The sequence below is a fragment of the Rhinolophus ferrumequinum genome, chromosome 14, assembly GCF_004115265.2.
Source record: "Rhinolophus ferrumequinum isolate MPI-CBG mRhiFer1 chromosome 14, mRhiFer1_v1.p, whole genome shotgun sequence".
In the NCBI taxonomy this organism is placed as follows: domain Eukaryota; kingdom Metazoa; phylum Chordata; class Mammalia; order Chiroptera; family Rhinolophidae; genus Rhinolophus; species Rhinolophus ferrumequinum.
In genome coordinates this window covers 31,534,107-31,553,535 of record NC_046297.1, presented here as the reverse complement: position 1 = coordinate 31,553,535, position 19,429 = coordinate 31,534,107, and the positions used below count along the sequence as shown (strand labels likewise).

At 37.1% G+C, this 19,429-nt stretch overlaps 1 protein-coding gene across 1 annotated transcript in view; it reads right to left on the bottom strand.

Moving 5' to 3' along the window:
- SLC26A7 (solute carrier family 26 member 7) overlaps positions 1-19,429 on the bottom strand; it is a 445,736-nt gene that overhangs the window by 217,636 nt on the left and 208,671 nt on the right. The window contains exon 3 of the mRNA XM_033125821.1: positions 1,816-1,926. Coding sequence (XP_032981712.1) covers positions 1,816-1,926 — 111 coding nt within the window. The remainder of the gene's footprint in view (positions 1-1,815; positions 1,927-19,429) is intronic.

The following is a 19,429-nucleotide window of genomic DNA, read 5'->3' as shown; positions in this document are numbered from 1 at the left end:
TTGTTGAGTTTTTTCACAACAGCAATCTTGAATATTCTGTCATTTAAGCCCCATATTTCCATGTCTTTGTGTTCATTTTCTGAAGACTTTTCAATTTCTTCCTGAGCTGCCTTGTTACCTTGGTTATTCATGGTAATTAATGAATTATTATTTATCTCCCTAGGCATCTACAGGAGTGGGTTCCACAACAGTTTGATAGGAAGAGGTATTTCTTTTCCTTTCCAGTAGGTGCTGATGGCATATTTTATTTTCTCTCCCACTGTAGTCTTATTCTCTGTCATGCATTATATTTTCTCTTACATTGTTCTGGCTTCTCACACGATGGGGAACAGGGACATGTTCTCTGGAAATCGGGCTTCTCCTCTGTGAGCAGATCTCCTGGGTCTCAGGGCACTGCCTCTGCCCAAAGCTCTTCCTGCAACCAGATTCAGAGCCTGTTGTTTCAGTGGCTCTTTATATCCCTGTGGGAATCCGCCCAAATAGGTGAGGGTGGGGCCAGGGTTGGTTGTGACAAGTGGCACTGACCTGCACACAGTTATCTTGCCCCTACAGTTCCTTCCATTTCACCAGAATTGACTGTGTTGTGAGTCTGTGGTTGCGGTGCTGCAGTACTCAGAGGTGTAAGTATTCTGTTCTTTTGATCTGACACTGCTGGCGATGGAGCAAAAGATCAGAATTAGAGAAACTTTTGAAGATGCTACTCTGTTGATTTTGAAGATAGAGGAAGGCACCATGAGCCAAGAAATGCAGTAAGCCTTTAGAAGCTGGAAAAGTCAAGAAGGAACTCACCCCTGTGAATATGTTATGCTATAGTAAAACTCATTTCAGACTTCTGACCACTGAAACTGGTAAATAATAATTTATTTTGTTTTAAGACATTAAGTTTATGATAATTTGTTATATCAGAAAAAGGAAACAAACACAATCAATAACACAAATTGAGCACTGAATAGACAGAAATGGTATTTACTTTCTGAAAGGCAGAGAGAGATCTTACAAGCTCAAAATAAATAGAAATGCTTCTATGGATATTTCCAGTTACAAGCATTTTTATTATTATTACCTTAATATTTAATATTAAGGTATCTATTTTGTAGTAATAATAGGTTTTATTAAATCTTATTGTGTAACAAGTACTAAATCAGACACTACATCAATCATCTCATCTAATTTTCACTACAATCTTATGAATTTTTTTGCATTTTAATATTAAGAAAGCAACAAGTAGAGCTTTAAAACTTTGCCCAAGGTCATGCAGATAACAAGTGAGAGATATACCCAGAACAAACTCCAAACCCCTCTTAGCCATACTGCTCTATTATCAGACTACTGTACTTGTAACAGTTTACATTATATTTGATAATGGAGAGTTAAGCAAGGTAAGAGATATATTAATTAAAGAGCATTATATAATCTAGCTTTGAAGAATTCTAAAAGATCATTTAGTCTAAATATCAGCTATGTGGAAAATATCCTTCAATATTTAAGTAAACAAATTTTATAGTCTTTCTTTACCCCTCAAAGTGCTTACTTTCTCCATTCCATTGTAAATTCATAACAATTTGTCTTTCTTATATGGTCTTTTTACAACTAAGAAATGCAAAGAGTCTTTAACAATAAACTGGTTACATAGTAATATAGCAATAAATCACAATACACACTGAGTATCTGGGGCACAGAAAGTTAAATGTTTTTCCCTAATATTTGCTGAGATTTTCAGTAGTAAAAGCAGAAATGTAATCAATACCTAACAATCATTCTGAGGTCCCTTTCATTAGTAATGTGAGAAGCATAAACAGAAACAGAAATTATTACCTGTGGCTACATGACGTCCCATTCCAAATATGGCATAAATGATGACAGGAAATAGAGACCCATATAAACCGAACACTGGGTGCACAGATGAGAGAATAGCAAATGCCAACCCTGTAACAAAGACGTGCATAATCAAGACCATCTTATAACCCCAAGATATAGTCTACTACAAAGTAGAATGGATATTGTTTTATTCAATGACAAAAGAAGCCATAACTTATCCTACTTACTCAGTAAGAGACTAGCATAATTATCCTAAATAACAGAAAATTCACTCATTATATTTCAATTCTAAAAGTCGTTATTTTTTTGGAGTACTGCTTTTTTCCTTGATTACAGAGCTGTCTACATGAAAACATTGGCTCAGAGTATCTTCCTGGTAAAAGTGATAACATCACAGCAAAATATTTCCACACAGACTTAGCAAAGCATTTTCACATATATCATTTTATTTGCATAATAACATCTGTGAGATAGGCAGGATTTATAGCTTTACTACTAACAGATGAGAAGCCTGACATGAAAGGTGACTAAGGCTGGCGCCAAAAAAGGATGCATGGTCAAAGTTACCAGGTCTGCTGGCTCTCTGACTGGCCTAAGATTGTGCATCATAGTGGCCTGGCCAACGTATTTGTAGGAGTGACACTTGAGAAATCAATAACAGCCTATGGTTTGATTCACTTCATAGCTTGCTATTCAACTGTTTTCTCTTTGTTTTTCCCCTTCACTGCTCTATTTAATGACTCTGCTTTGTTCTCTTTCTTAAGACTACCTTGTTGATCTAATTAATCAGCAGAGCACTAACCTGGAAAGAACAATTTCTCAATTCTCAGACTCCAGGACACTGGGATCCATGGTTGCAACTCCGTTGAAGTTTTTGTGATGATACACAAAACACTTCAGCCAGTTTAAATAACATTATGAAGCAGACTAGGCCACCTGAGGCAATTTCTCAGGCCAGGCCCCAGGAGGCAATTTCTCAACTGTCAGCCCTGAAACTTACATGACCGACTCCCAATTTTTTTGTTCTTTCCCCCACCTGCCTGACTGACTATAAAATTTTTTGAGTATTCTCAGTTCAGGGAAGGTGATTTTTTTCTGGATATTAGTTTGCCATCTTCCCTAGCTGTTGGCATCTAGAATAAAGGATGCTTTTCTCCACACAAACTCTTGTCACTTGAGTTTTTTGGGCTCCGGGCAGCAAGCAGCAACAGACCTGAGTCTGGTAATATATGGACTCATACACTTCCCATAACTGGGCCCCATGAATATAGGCTTTCAGGTACAATTGCTTAGAGTGAAACAAGAATCAATTTTGTTTATTCAAAAAGTAAGAAGTAACTTACTTTTATTCCTCATAGATACTATTGCATACATAGTTTATATGTTACATGCATATAGAAAAATTTCCTAGGCATGTCTAAATGAGTACTAGTGGTTTAAATGTGACCAAAATAAGCATGAGTATTAATTCATGAAAGTGATCTTGTTTGTGGCTGGTTCTTGGCATTAAACAGCTCGTTAAGGTTCTGATAAATCCATTCAATTTTATAAAATTTATTGGTAGGCATTTGATTGGAAATACTGGACTTTACAAGTTACAAAGAAACTTGATGAAGGAGGTGGCATTAGAATCTAGATTATCTGAATATAAGGCTAGTTCATTATTCACACTATGGAGCCTGGTAATCAGCACTTTTTATAGTTTAACTTTTACTGTTTTAAAGTTGTTCAATTTCTTTTTAAATAAATAAACTCGAATTATACATCAAATAGTTTTTCAAGCAGTGCCAGATATTTTAGCTATAATTATAATACATGGATGGGCTACCAATGACTCGTCACTTCTTTATATTTAAAAACCCACCTGTGTTTCTTGTTTACTGGCTATGTATGCAGTCATAAAAGTCTGATGAAATAAATTTCTGAAAATGAGTGTAGAAGAGTCAGTTGCAGAGGTTGTTCAAGAATTTCATACAGACAGGATGAGAGGTAACATTCTAGTTGTTGAGAAGGATGGTGTTACAGAACAAGTCTTGAAGCCAGGTTAGCATTGGAAGGCTAAATATTCCCCACCAAGAACCTCCTGGCATTTGCATATGGAACTTTGCAAACAGTACTGTGTGCATTACATCAATCATGGAACGCTAGAAAATAACTTTTCTCACCCATTTTCAGAATGAGTTACCTGATAAAAATTACCAATCAAGAGACAGAATGCCAAGTGTTTTCAAGCAAAATGTGACCCACATTTCAGAAGATCACCCAGATCTACTAAATCAATGATGGGGTGGGGGAGTGAAAGAGCAAGTGGCATATCTAACAAAAGCACTTTGGATAAATTATATGGACACTACATCCTGATGAATGTGGTAAATACCACAGGAGAGAAGGTAACCAGATGTAGACCTATTTGGCTACATTTCTACTTTACTTGCAATAGGCAAATGTAAATACAAAACTATAAGCAGCCAGATGATCTCCTCTTGCCTTGTGAATACATGCCTCCTATTTATCTGTTTGTATTATTACAATACAATCCACACACACAAAAATGTGATCACTAGAAGACTTTTAATTACGCAGTTTTTAGGGAAAAAAGTCATGATTTTTAGGTGTAGCAATGGTTAATATAGTAGAGGAATAGAAGAGATTATATATTACCACATCAATATCATCAGTAGTTTCTGGGCCTGTGAACACTGCCAGACTGCCAAGGGGTTCTGAGTATGAAGTTGGACATTAACCACCAGCACCTCTTGCCCAACCAACCAAGGCTGCAGTGAGAATGGCTTCCCTAGACATAGAGCCTGACCCCTGACCAAGAAGGACCATGAAAGCAGGTAGGTAGCTCAGTATCTGCCTCTGCTCCTACTATAGTCTCTTGGCTGAGATAGCTAGAGTGACAAAATCACTATCGGTAAGACATAGAACTGTTTATCACAGAGAAGGTATTGTTTTATATTTTAAGGTATGGTATTTATTTCACTTTTAGGAGAGTTTTATCTGGATTTACATGATAGCAATTATTCAGAAAATCAAAGAAAACTGGAACTGCAAAAGATTGTGCCTAAAAATTGAGTAATGTATCCAAAGTGGGAAATTGTGCTGGAATTACATATAGAGAGCCACTCTATTGAAGACTATCTTTTGTTGGCTTAGTGATCTCACCTCTTCATTGTGAGGTCAGGCAGATAGGATGTAGAGGCAGTGGTTTTACTCCCTTCGGGTGTGAATACAAGAACAATAATATTTTATAGACTGTAGTCTTTGGTTGTGAAGCATCAAATACTACCAAAATACTATAGCTAACACAACTCAGTGGAACAACTATTCCAGATGTTAATCATTTTCAGAAAATGATTCACAACAACTACCCCAGATGTTAATTGTTTTCATAAAACACCTTTGGGGAATAGCTTCTGGTCAAGATGGTGCAAGAGGTAAATTCTGTGTTCACTTCTTCCCACATTCAAATCAAAATTACAGCTAAATTATAGAACAATTATCTTTGTGAACTAGATGAAGAATAGCTGAATAGAAATCCTATAACTAAGGATATAAAGAAGAAAACACATTGAGACTGGTAGAAGGGACAGAGATGTAGAATGAGCAGGTTCCACACCCATAGTGTGGCAATTAAAAATTGAGAGGGTTATCTTGGATTCAGAGGTCCTCCCTGAGGAGCAAGGAGTCCCAGCCCCACACAGAACTTCCCAACCCTGGTACCAGTGCTGGGAAGAGGAGTCCCCATAACATTTTGTTGTGAAAACCAGTGGGGATTACATCCCAGAAAGACAAAGAGCTGCTAAAGACTGAGGCACTACAGTTATACTGTGCACTGACTCACTTGCTTGCAAACTCAATGGCTTTAAGTTCCAGTGCAGGAACAGCAGCTCAAAAGGATCCAGGGAAAAGCGGACAAGAATAAAATTGACTAACTTCAGTGTGAGTGCTATAGGGGCAGTGATCAGGGTAACTCTATCTGGAGATGAAGTCCCGGCAGATACTGTTCTTTTTTGAATTCTCCTGTCACCCAGCTGGACTGTTAAGGTAGGCAACAAATTTGAGCTCTCTATTAACTTGGCTAACACTATTCCCCCACCCTGGTGATTCCCTGAGACCTTGCCCACACAACCTGCCTGCCTGACCTAAGTCTTTTCCAGCAGCTCCTCTAAACAAGCAGCCTGCCTTGGCTCACCCTGCAAACTTCCCCCAACTCTTTCAAAGTTCCACATTTCCCAAACAAGCACTGGCTGACCTAGGCCTGCCTTACAGCTTCTGCTAAGCAGCCCCATGCCCAGTACATGTGGCAACCAGTCTCAACTTGTATTGTTGCTCCCATCAGGTGCCCCAAGCTTGGCATAACCAGTGGCCAGCTGTGCCTACAACTTAGCTTCAACTAAGTAGCCATAAGCCCAGCATAAGTGGTAGCTGACCTCAGCTTGCATAGTGGTACCCACCAAAGCATACCAAGCCTGAAGGAAAGGGAAGCCAGACTCCATTCATAGTGTGCCTCTCCCTAGTGCTTCCAAACCCAGCACAAGAAACAGCCAAGTGTAAATCACTTTGTAGTGCCTACCAAGAGGCACCAAGCCTGGCACAAGCAGTGACCAACCTTGGCCTGCACCAGAGGCCCTCTCAAGAGACTTCAGAACCAACTACTCAGTGGCTAGTTTTAGAACATACCAGAGCACCACCCAATGAGTTCCAAAAATGGCACACCCAGAGGGTGGACTTGGATGGTACCAGAACCCTACTAAAGTGACTCCCACTACCTGGGAATAGTTTCTGCACAACAACTCACCTGCTATAGTCACAGCCAGCCCTTACAGTCAGTCAACCCCACCCATTAACATGACAGCAGCTATCAAGAATCAACAACAACAGGAGGGCACACACAGCTCATGCAGTGGACACCCCTGGAGTACCCAGTTCAGGTGACCAGGGCAACTATGCTACTGGACCCCACAGGACACCTTCTACAAAAGATGGTTTAAGGGACCTCTAAACAACATCAATCATACCAACATATTCATCATAGGAGTACCAAAAGAAGAAAAGAGAAAGCAAGGGATTGAAAATCTATTTCAAGAAACAATGACTGAAAACTTCTCTACCCTGGTGAAGGAAATAGACATACAAGTCCAGGAAGTAGAGAGAGTCCCAAATAAGATGAACCCAAAGAGGCCCACACCAAGACACATCATAATTAAAATACCAAAGGTTAAAGACAAATAAAGAATCTTAACATAGATTCAGAGGAAAAAAACTGATGGTTGCTAGATAGGAGGGGATTGGAGGGATGCAGGAGAAGGTGAGGGGTTTAGAAAGTACAAATTGGTAGTCACAGAATAATCTTGAAGTCATGGGGATGTGAAATACAGTATTGGGAACATAATCAATAATGTTGTAAAGACTATGTAGGATATCAGATGGGTACTGGACTTACCGGGGGATCACTTCATAGATTGTATGAATGCCTAACTACTGTGCTGTACACATGAAACTAATAAAAAATAACATTGAATGTCAATTATTATATACCAGGGTGCCAAAAAAAATTTATACAAGTGGACACTTTGGTCACTGTTGCTCAAGCAGTAGTTCACGATAATCAGAAGTGTCTGGACACTGATGGTAACCACTTTGAGCATCTCTTGTAATTGTAGAAGTTAAACGTGACTTGTATTCATCTTTTGTTATTGGTATATATTCATTATTACAATTTTAATAGTTTTCCTTTCTTAAAATGTGTATACATTTTTTGGAATATATATATTCACAGGATGTAAAGTACAGCATAAGGAATATAGTCAATAGTATTGTAATAGATATGTATGATGTCAGAGGGGTAGTAGACTCGGATGGGGTTGTCACTTTGCGAGAGTTGTATATATCTAAACATTATGTTGTTTTGTACACCTGAAACTAATAACATGTTTTTTTAAAAAAAGGAATAAAAATAAAATGAAAGGAGAATTCAAGATTATTTTTTTTAAAAAATCTTAAACGCAGTAAGAGAAAAGAGTTAGTTACCTACAAAGTAGTTCCCATAAGACTGTCAGCTGATTTCTCAATAGAATCTTTTTGAGCAGGAAGGGATTGGCACAAAATATTCAAAGTGATGAAAGAAAAAGGCCTACGACCAAGGTTAATCTACCAAGCAAGGTGATCATTTATAATTGAAGTAGCAACAAAAAATTTCCCAGATAAGGAAAAGCTAAAGGAGTTCATCACCACTAAACTAGTGTTACAAGAAATATTAGAATTGTTTAAGTAGAAAAGAGAAGATCAAAAATGTAAAAAAATATAGGAAAGAAAAAGTTCTCACTGACAAAAACTTAGTAAAAGCAGTGGATCAACCAACTATAAAGCTAGTACAAAAGTTAAAAGACAAATGTAGGAAGATTATGTGTAATTATAACAATAATTTAAGGTACACACACAAACACATACAAAGGAAAAGTAAAATAATAATGAAAACATAAAGGTAGAGGTGGTGAGTAAAAAATTGTAATAATTTTAGAATGTGTTCAAACTTAAGTGACCATCAATGTAAAACAGACTGTTACAAACACAGGTCGGGTATATGAAGCACATGGTAACCACAGACAACATATCTAGAAGAGATATTACACAAGAAATAAGGAGGGAATGACATCACAGAAATGGTGGCATGAGGAGTGTTTCTTGAAATCTCTCGAAGTTACCACAAATTGAACAGCTATAATTCAACAAAGGACTCCCTGCACATCAGACAAGTACGCCTGAGAGACCTGCACATTGAATCACCTGAAGGTGGGCAAATCGGGCAAACGGGGAGAAGTGCAGAGATGCAGGCTGCAGGCTGCAGGGCCCCAGGACACAGACCAGAGCATGCTGCAGCTTTGGGAGAGGGAAGAATTCAGGTTCCAGGAACACACCCAGTGGCCCACAGTCCTGCCTGAGGGATCAACATAAAAGATGGCTGAATCCAGTGATTGAGGCAGAGACCTTGGACTGTGGTTTAGGCTTGTATGGTGAGGCAGAAAACAGAAAACAAAGACACGGAGCCTGGCCATCTCCCCTCACACCCTCCCAGAGCTCACCCTACCCCGACACTCCCAATGTTAGAAGCGGGCTCCAGAAGAAACAGTAACAGTGTCAGATTATAGAACAAAATATCTACAACCCTGAGAACTGCACCAACAGTCATGCACACTCCGGCAATAGGGAAAGATCTGGGCTGGTCGGAGCTACTTCTCACAGCTCCCCACACCCTCACCTTTCTGGGTAGATCCCTGCAGTGGCGGAGACACACAGGCTCAGCATCAGGCTACAAGGAAAGCATTGGGATTTCAGAAGCACTGGCTGTGGTGTCCTCAGCACGTTTTTTGTGGGCCAGACAAGAAACTGCACTGATTTTGTAGAAACCACTGACCACACCCCATAGCACTTTGGAAACCTCCCCACCTACCTATAGCTGCATTGCCAGGGGCACTCTGGGCACCTGGTGGCTGACCTTGCCTCTGAAAACCATGGAAGAGGCTTTTTTCAGCAGAGAACAATCTGCAACAGACTGGGGAGATTGCTAGAGGGCAAGACTTGCAGATGAGCTGGCCTTAGCACAATTTTTTTTCTTTTCATTTTCATTTGCTCTCTTTTTTTATTTATCCTCCTTTCTTTCTTCTTCTCTTTCTTTCTCTTCCTTTTTCTTCTTTTTTTTTCCATTTTTTTTGTTGTTGTTGTTTTGGTTTTCTTCTGTTCATTTTGTTTTGTTGTTTGATTAGCTTTTTCTGTTTTTAGTTTGCTTTGTTTTGTTTTGTTTTTTTGTATTTTTGTTTGTTGATTGTTGTTTGTGATTTTTGTGTGTGTGTGTTTGGATTTTTTGTTGTTATTGGTTTGTTTTGTTTTGTAGGGTGGTCTCAGACCCAGCGCTAGTCCAGGAGCTCACACTACACTGAATTTGTAGAAACCACTGATCACACCCTGTAGCCCCGTATAAACCCAACCTGCCCACTTACAGCTGCATTGCTGGGGGTACTCATGGAGACTGGGTGGCTGGACCCACCGTCACAAACCACAGGAGAGGTTTTTTACAGCAAGAGACAATCCACAACAGCCTGGGGACATTTGAGTGGTGAACAGTGACCCAAAAACTGCATCATGACCATTCAGAAGCAGATCTTGGGAATTTGGGAGCCTGAGGTGTAGGACGGCTGCAGTGTCCTCGGGGCATAGTACAAGGTGGTCACAGTCCAGATACAGGCATAAGATATGAATCTGCATTAATGTTGTAAAAAACACCGGTCATGTGTCATGACTCACTTGAACTCCATCCCGCCCAGCCAGTGCTGCATCACTGAGGACACTCTCAACACCCAGTCAACCAGCCAGGCACATGTACTTAAGAAGCCTCTTTCAACAGCTAGGCTTTATGTGCAGTTGAGAAGTGACAACAGGCTTAGGGGTCATGGGCCTTTGGCTTAGCTGCCTCAGGCCCAATATTAGTGGCAGTCAGCCTCAGTTCAGAGAGGTGACCCCCATATACCTCCAGCACAGGCAGCAACCAACTGCACACAGCTTTGAAGGACTACCAGGTAGCCATGGGCTGGTAACAGGTAAGGCTGAAACTGCTCTGCATGAAAGCCCTCCCCAAAAGACACCAGAAACAACACCCAAAGGCTGGCTTCAGATCACACCAGAGCACTACCAGGTTAGACCCACAAGTGGCACATCCAAAGTGGGCTCTCAACAGGCACAAGCCCACAGAGACAAAACCTCCTGAGAGGGTTCAGTCCTCACACAGAAGCTCATATACTTCTGTGATTGGCGTAGCCAATCCTCATAGCTACTCAGCCTGATAGTCAGTCCTGCCCACTGACAAGCCAAAATTAATCAAGGCTCAATTATAACAGGAAAACAAACACACCACAAGGAACACCTCAGGAACACATGCACAGGAGATTAGAGAGACTGTCCATTTTGACTACAAAGGACAAATACTACATAAGGCCTCTGAGTAAAGACCGAGAGACATAGGTGATCTACCTAATCATAGAAGCAAACACAGTGGCAGACAGAATGAGGAAACAAGGAAATATGTTACAAATAAAAGAACAGACAGAACCTCCAGAGATGGAATTAAATGAAATGGAGACAACCAATATACCAGAGAAAAAGTTTAAAATACTGATTATAAGAATGCTTAAGGAACTTAGTGCAAATTTCTACAAAATGATAGCAAGCATAAAGAAGGACATAGAAGCCATGAAAAATAACCAGTCAGAAATAAAGAATACAATAACTGAAATGAAGAATACACTGAAGCAATCACCAGCAGATTGGATGAAGCAGAGGATTCAATCAGTGATCTAGAAGAAAAGGTAGCAGAATTCACCCAATCAGAACAACAAAAAGAAATAATAAAAAGCAATGAAAATAGTTTAAAAGACCTGTGGGACAACATCAAGTGCGACAACATTTGTATCATAGGAGACGATACAGCATGTATATCAACACCAGAAGGAGAAGACAGGGAGCAAGGGATTGAAAACATATTTGAAGAAATAATGACCAAAAAATTCCCTCACCTGGTAAAGAAAAATGAATACAAGCCCAGTAAGCACAGAGAGTTCCAAACAAGATGAACCCAAATAGGCCCACATCAAGACACATCATATTCAAAATGGCAGAGGTTAAAGACAAAGAGAGAATCGTAAAAGAGAATTACCAGGGAGCTTACCAGAGAGCGCCCATAAAACTATCACCAGACATTCCTCAGAAACTTTTCAGTCCAAAAGGGACTGTAAGGAAATGTTCAAAGTGATGAAAAACAAAAGCTTACAACCAGATTGCTCTATCTACTAAGGCTATCATTTAAAATTGAAGAAATAAGGAGTTTCCCAGAAAAGAATTAGCTAAAGGAATTTGTTATCACCAAGCCAGTATTGCAGAAAATGTTAGATGGGACTCTTCAAGAAGAAAGGTAAAAACAAACTAACTAATAAAGACCAGAAATATGAATAATAAAATGGCAATAACTATGTATACCTATCAATAATCCCTTTAAATGTAAATGGATTAAAGGCTCCAATCAAAAGATGTAGGTTATGTCTAACAATAACAGTACTTTGTACACATGAAACTAATAAAAAAAAACCTTTTTTTAATACTTAGGGTAGACCAATGAATATGCTGTTTACAAGAGACCCTCCTCAAATCAAAAGAAATACACAGGCTGAAACTAAAGAGATGGAATAAGATACTTCAGGCAAATGGAAATGAGAAAAAAACTGGGTTAGCAATACTTACATCAGACAAAATAGACTTTAAAATGAAGATTATAATAAAATACAATGAAGGGCACTACATAATAATGAAGGAATTGATCCAACAAGAGGACATAACCTTGGTAAACATCTATGCACCCAATATTGGAGTGCCTAAATATATAAAACAGATAATAACGGACATAAAGATAGAAATCAACAGTAACACAATATACGTAGTAGGGGACTTCAGCACCCTACTGACACCAATGGACAGATCCTCCAGACAAAAAATCAATACAGAAACAGTGGCCTTAAATGACACATAAACAGTTGGATTTAATTGATATTTTTAGAGCATTTCACCCTAAAGCAGCAGAATATACATTCTTTTCAAGTGCACCTAGAACATTTTCCAAGGTAGACCACATGATAGGCTACAAAACAAGTCTCAGTAAATTTAAGAGGATTGAAATCATATCAAGCATCTTCTCTAATTGCAATGTTACGAAACTAGAAATCAATTCCAGGAAGAACACTGGAAAATACACAAAAACATGGAGACTGAATAACATGCTACTAAATAATGAATGGGTCAACAATAAGATCAAGCAAGAAATCAAAAGATACCTTGAAACAAATGAAAATGAAGACACAATGACCCAAAATATATGGGATGCAGCGAAGGCAGTCCTAAGAGGGAAATTCATAGTAATGCAGGTATACTTAAAGAAACAAGAAAAGCCTCAAATGAACAGACTATCTTTACACAGAAGGATATTGGAAAAAGAATAGAAAAATAAGCCCAAAGTGAGCACAAAAAAAAGGAAATAATAAAGATCAGAGTGGAAATGAAATAGAGATAAAAAAAATCAATAAAACCAAAAGCTGTTTTTTGAAGAGATTAACAAAATTTACAAAACTTTAGTCAGACTCATCAAGAAAAAAAGAGAGAGGACCCAAATTAATAAAATCAGAAATGAATGAGAAGTGACAATAGACACCACAAAAATACAAAAAAATTTAAGAAAATACTACAAGTAACTATACACCAATGAATTAGACAATCTGTAAGAAATGGATAAATTCCTAGAAGCATAAAATCTTCCAAGGCTGAATCAAGAAGAAACAGAAAATCTGAACAAACTGATTACTACCAACGAAATTGAGTCAGTAATCAACAAGCTACAAACAAAAGTCCTGGACCAAATGGCTTCACAGGTGAATTTTACCAAACATTCAAAATAGAATTATCATCTCTTATCCTCAAACTATTCCAAAAAATCTAGAAGGAGGGAATGCTCCAAAGCTTATTTTACAAGGCCACTGTTACCCTGATTCCAAAATCAGACAAAGACATTACAAAAAAAGAAAACTATAGGCCAATAACTCTAATAAAGATAATGCAAAAATCTGCAACAAAATATAAGCAAACCAAATTCAGCAATGCACTAAAAAGATGTTACACAATGATCAAGCGGGATGTATTCCTGTGATGCAAGTTTGGTTCAATATTGGCAAGTCAACTACCATGTTACACCACATAAACAACATGAAGACTGAAAATCATATGAGCATATCAACAGATGCAGAAAAAGCATTTGATAAAATCCAGCATCCATTTATAATAAAAACTCTTAGCAAAGTGGCAATAGAGGGATCATATCTCAACATAAAAAATGTCATATATGATAAACCCATAGCCAACATCGTACTCAATGGGGAAAACCTAAAAGCATTCTCCTTAAGATCAGGAAGAAGACAAGGATGCCCACTTTCACCACTTTTATTCAACATGGAAGATCTAGCTGCAGCAATCAGACAAAAATAAACAAAAGGCACCCAAATTGGAAAGGAGGACGTAAATTTGTCATTATTTCCGGATGACATAACACTACATATATAAAACAACAAAAATTCTGCCAAAAAATTATTAGAACTGATAAATGAATTTAGTAAAGTAGCAGGATACAAAATTAATATTAAGAAATCAGTTGCATTTGTATAACCAAAAAAAAACTATCAGAAGGAGAAATTATGAAAACAATCCCATTTACAATTGCTTCAAAAACAATAAAATACTTATGAATAAATTTAACCAAGGAAGTAAAAAACCTGTACTCAGAAAATTATAAAAACTTGAAGAGAGAAATTAAGGAAGATACAAATAAATGGAAACATATACCAGGTTTGTGGATAGGAAGAATTAATATTGCTTAAATGTCCATACTACCTAAGGCAATATATAGAACCAATAATCCAAAATTTTATGTGGAATCTTAAAAGACCACAGATAGCCATGGCAATCTTGAGAAAAAGAACAAAATGGGAGGTATCATGCTACCTGACATCAAATCATACCACAAGGTTATAGTAATCAAAACAGCATGGTATTGGCATAAAAACAGACAATTAAAATAATAAAAAAAACACAGAGATTTAAAAACTTGGTTCAACATTGGCAAATCAACTAATGCAAATCAACAGATGCAGAAAAAGCATTTGTCAAAGTCCAGTATCAATTTATGATAAAAATTCTCAGCCAATTGGGGATAGAGAGAACATACCTCAACATAATAAAGGCCATATATGCCAAACCCACAGCTTACATCATACTCAACTTTGAAAATCTGAAAGCTTTTGCTTTAAGAGCAGGAATAGGACAAGAATGTCCACTTTTATTCAACATAGTATTGGAAGTCCTAGCCACAGCAATCAGACAAGAAAAAGAAATAAAAGGCATCCAAATTGGAAAGGAAGAAGTGAAACTGTCATTATTTGCAGACGACATGGTACAATATATAGAGAACCCTAAAGACTTCACTAAAAAAAAAAAAAAAAAAAACTATTAAAACTAATACATGAATTTGGTAAAGTAGCAGGATACTAAATTTATATTCAGAAATCAGTTGCAATTTTTTTACAAACCAATAGTGAACTATCAGAGAAATTAAGTAAACTATCCCATTTACAATTAAATCAAAAATAATAAAATACATATAAATAAAAGTAACCAAAGACGTAAAAGACCTGCACTTAAAAAACTATAAAACACTAAAGAAAGAAATTGAAGATTATACAAATAAATGGAAGCATGTACCATCTTCATGGATAGGGAGAATCACCATCACTAAAATGTCCATACTACCCAAAGAAATCTACAAATTCAGTCCAATGCCTATCAAAATACCATAGGCATTTTTCACAGAACTAGAACAAATAATCCTAAAATTTATATGGGATAACAAAAGACCTCGATTAGCCAAAGCAATCTGGAGAAAGAACAAAGTTGGAGGTATCATGCTACCTAATGTCAAACTATACTCCAAGGCTATAGTAAAAACAGCATGGTAGGCATAAAAAACAGACACGTAGATCAATAAAACAGAGTTGAGAGCACACCTACATGGTCAACTAACTTATGACAAAAAGGCAAGAATATGCAATGAGGTAAAGACAGTCTCTTCAGTAAGTGGTGTTGTGAAAACTGGACAGATACCTGCAAAAAATAAAAAATAAAACTAGTCCACTTTCTTAAACCAAATACAAAAATAAATCTAAAATGGATTAAAAACTTAAATGTAAGACCTGAAACCAGAAAACTCCTAGAAAAAAATAGGCGGTAAACACTTTGACACCACTCTTAGCAATATTTTTTTATATGTTTTCCCAAACAAGGAAAACAAAAGAAAATATAAACAAATGGGACTACATCAAACTAAATAGTTCGTGCAGTGAAAGAAACCATTAACAAAACAAAAACACATCCTACTGTATGGGGAAAATCATTCACCAATATTACATCTGACAAAGGGTTAATATCCAAAATATATTTAAAAAACTCATGCAACTTAACACACACACGCACACGAGGTCTGATAATTAGGTTAATGAACACATCCTAGAAAAAGTGTTACGTACTTCATTGCTGAATATCACTACAGTCATCTTTGAAGTACTCCCCTTGGAAAGATATACTCCAACACCAACAACTAGTTCACCCTTCAAAGCAATTTTGGAACTTTTTTTCTGGAATGGCCATCAGAGCTGTCGTCGTATTACCCTTGATGTCCTGAATGTCATCAAAATGTCTCCCTTTCAATATTTCCTTTATCTTTGGGTAAAGAAAGAAGTCATTGGGGGCCAAGTGAGCAGGGAGGGTGTTCCAATACAGTTTACTGGCTAAAACTGCCCTCACAGACAGTCCTGTGTGAGCTGGTGTATTGTGGTGATGGAAGAGCCATTGGTGAAAAGTTCAGGTCATCTTTTTTCACACAGCCTTTTCAGCACTTCCAAATAATACACTTGGTTAACTGTCCAGTTAGTACAAATTCATAATGAATAATCTTTCTGATATCAAAAAAGGTTAGCAACATTGTTGCAACAAGTTCATGAACTTAATTGGCAGACCACATTTTTATATATATATATATATATATATATATATATATATATACACACACACATATATATATATATATATATATATATATATATATATGTGGCTATGACTCATCCACTAAAAGAATGAAATCATGTCATTTGTGACAACATGGATGGAATTAGAGAGTATTTTGCTAAGTGAAATAAGTGAGAGAGAGAGAGAAAAATACCATATTGTTTTGCTTATATATGAAATCCAAGAAACAAAATCAATGAACAAACATAACAAAAACAAACTCATAGATACAGAGAACAAATTGATCATTGACAAATGGAAGGTGGCTTGGGAGGATTGGTGGAAAAGATGAAGGAATTAAGAAGTATAAATTTCTAGTTCTAAAAATAGTCATGGATACATAAAGTATAGCATAAAGAATAGTTAATAATATTGTAATACCTATTAATATTTATGGTGTCAGGTGAGCATTTTGTAAGGTATGTAAATGTATAATCACTATGTTGTACACCTGAAACTAATATAATGTTGTATATCTACTGTAATTAAAAAATAAATTTAAAAAATTAAAGACCTTTGAGTTTTGGGGTTGAATTATGTCCCTCCAAAATCTACATGTTGAAGTCCTAATGCCTTGTATATCAGAATACAATCTTATTTGGAAATAGGATGTTGCAGATGTAATTAGTTAAGCAGTGGTCATCCTGGAATAGTGCAAACTTCTATTCCAATATGACTGGTGTCCTTATAAAAGAATTCCATGTGAAAAACCGACAAGCCCATCAGGAGAGCTCTATGTGACGATGAAGACAGAAATTGGGGTAATGACTCTACATACCAAGGAACACCAAAGATTGTCAGGAAACCACCAGAAGCTAGGGGATAGACACATAACAGATTCTTCCTCACAGCTCTAACAAGGAACCAACTCTGCTGACACATTGATTTGGGACTTCCAAACTCCCGAACTGTGAGACAATACATTTCTATTGTTTAAGCCTCCCACTTTGTGGTACTTTGCTACAGCAGTACTAGCAAACATAACAGGTGTCAGTTTTGGGAGGGAACTTATTCTAAGCTTAGAATTGCTAAAGACAGAAACACTTAAAAGTACTCGTTCCAAAGAATAAGGGTTAAGTATCAATAATTCAATGAAAGAAAGCAAGTTTGAAATTTAGAGAAAATATTAACAATAAGACCCAAAGAAAGGAAATGAAAAATTCAATCTTGTGCTGCATTCCTCAATCACTAACTTAAAGTTCTTATTGGGAGCCTTTTCAATAAAAATAGAAGGGCAGCTTGTATGAACAAAGAAAATAGAAGGCAAGGTAACTTGAGGCACTTTTGTAGGTTAACAATTAGAAGGCAGAAATAGCTACCTAATGAAATACGAAGGTGTTGTACAATTCTGTTCTCCCTCCCTCCTTTTCTCTCTCTCCCTCAATCCTTCTCTTTCTTCCTGACCTTTTCCCCCTCCCTCTATTTTTAAGTGAATCTCATATTTTCTCTGATTCAAAAGGAGGTGGTGGAAATATCTGGAACCTCTTAACATCAGGACAATGGGCGATAAGAATCTCAAGTCACTAAAAATGGCCTATCAGCCTCACATTTCATTTCTTCTTCAAATGAAGAGTCATTTGTCGCAGCAGTAAAGGTGCATTTGGAAATTAATAATGAAAACTAATTTTAGATATGTGGACATACACAAATATATGCAAAGTCAGGACTAACACATGGTGTGGAATGTTTCTGGGCAGGCTGCTGTCAGGTTAAACACAGGGAATCTGTACACAGACCTACTTTTAGCTCCTTAAGAGAAGGAAAGCCTAGATAGATATATCCACACTCCATAGATAGGTTCTATTTAGAAAAACCTCTGGGTCCTTAGAAACCTAAGCTGATTAGTTATTACTGACTCTTACATATTGCTGAGAATACTTCTCAATTCTTGATAGTGTATATAACCTTCACAGAGTAAACAAACTGGACAAATGCACCAAGTCAATCAAAGCTGCCCACCACAACTTCAGGCTAACTGAATTTTTCCCTAGTCAGATTTCACTGATAAGGAGATATGTATGTAAAACTTTAAGACTTCTGTGTTCTGTTTCTTCTATCCTCCTGTAGGATGAAATCCCTGTCTATGATGTTTAAATAATGTCACCCACCTGCCTCCTGGTTGAATAGGTCATTAGCTCCTATAATAAAGCATTTCATTTCCCTTCTTTTGGTAGCAGCACACCAATTTCCTTCATGAATTCACTCCCTCAACCTCAAGTACGTGGGCTGAGAATAGTGACTCCTAGCCCAAGCTCTATGCATGGGCACATGGCTCAGCCTGGCCAGTTGAAGGTTTGTATTTCCTTCACCAAAGCATCTGGTTCAGTAAAGGGCACAGGATGCATGCATATTCAACGAAATTTCATTACACTTTTATTGGAATTGTTACATGAATGTATAATCACATAAGAATTAAATAAGAATCTATAACTAATACTGTGTGTTAAAATACCTTATGTACTGGGTAAACACGGAAATGACTTAAATGCTCATCAACATGGAAATGGTTAGATAAATTTTAGTACAATAGTACTATGCAATATTTTGCAGCTGTTAAAGAGACTGAATTAAAACCATATCCATTATCTGGAGACATGTCCATTATATATTGTTAGACATGACAAAAAAATTGCAGGCTTACATTTTGTTGTATGATAATTTATGTGAAAATCCATGACGGAGGCTACTGGTATTTTTTACACATCTTTGAAACTTTTTTCCCCTTGTGCAATGAGATCATAAAACCTATACAATTTTTAATAGAGACTTTTTAAAGCAATCTGAACATCATCTTGAATGTTATAGACGCCATTAGGAGATTTTTTCTCTAATGGAAGCAAGTGATGAGGTTTGCTTTTTAAGTGATGACTACAACAGTTATATGGAGGACACACAAGATTGG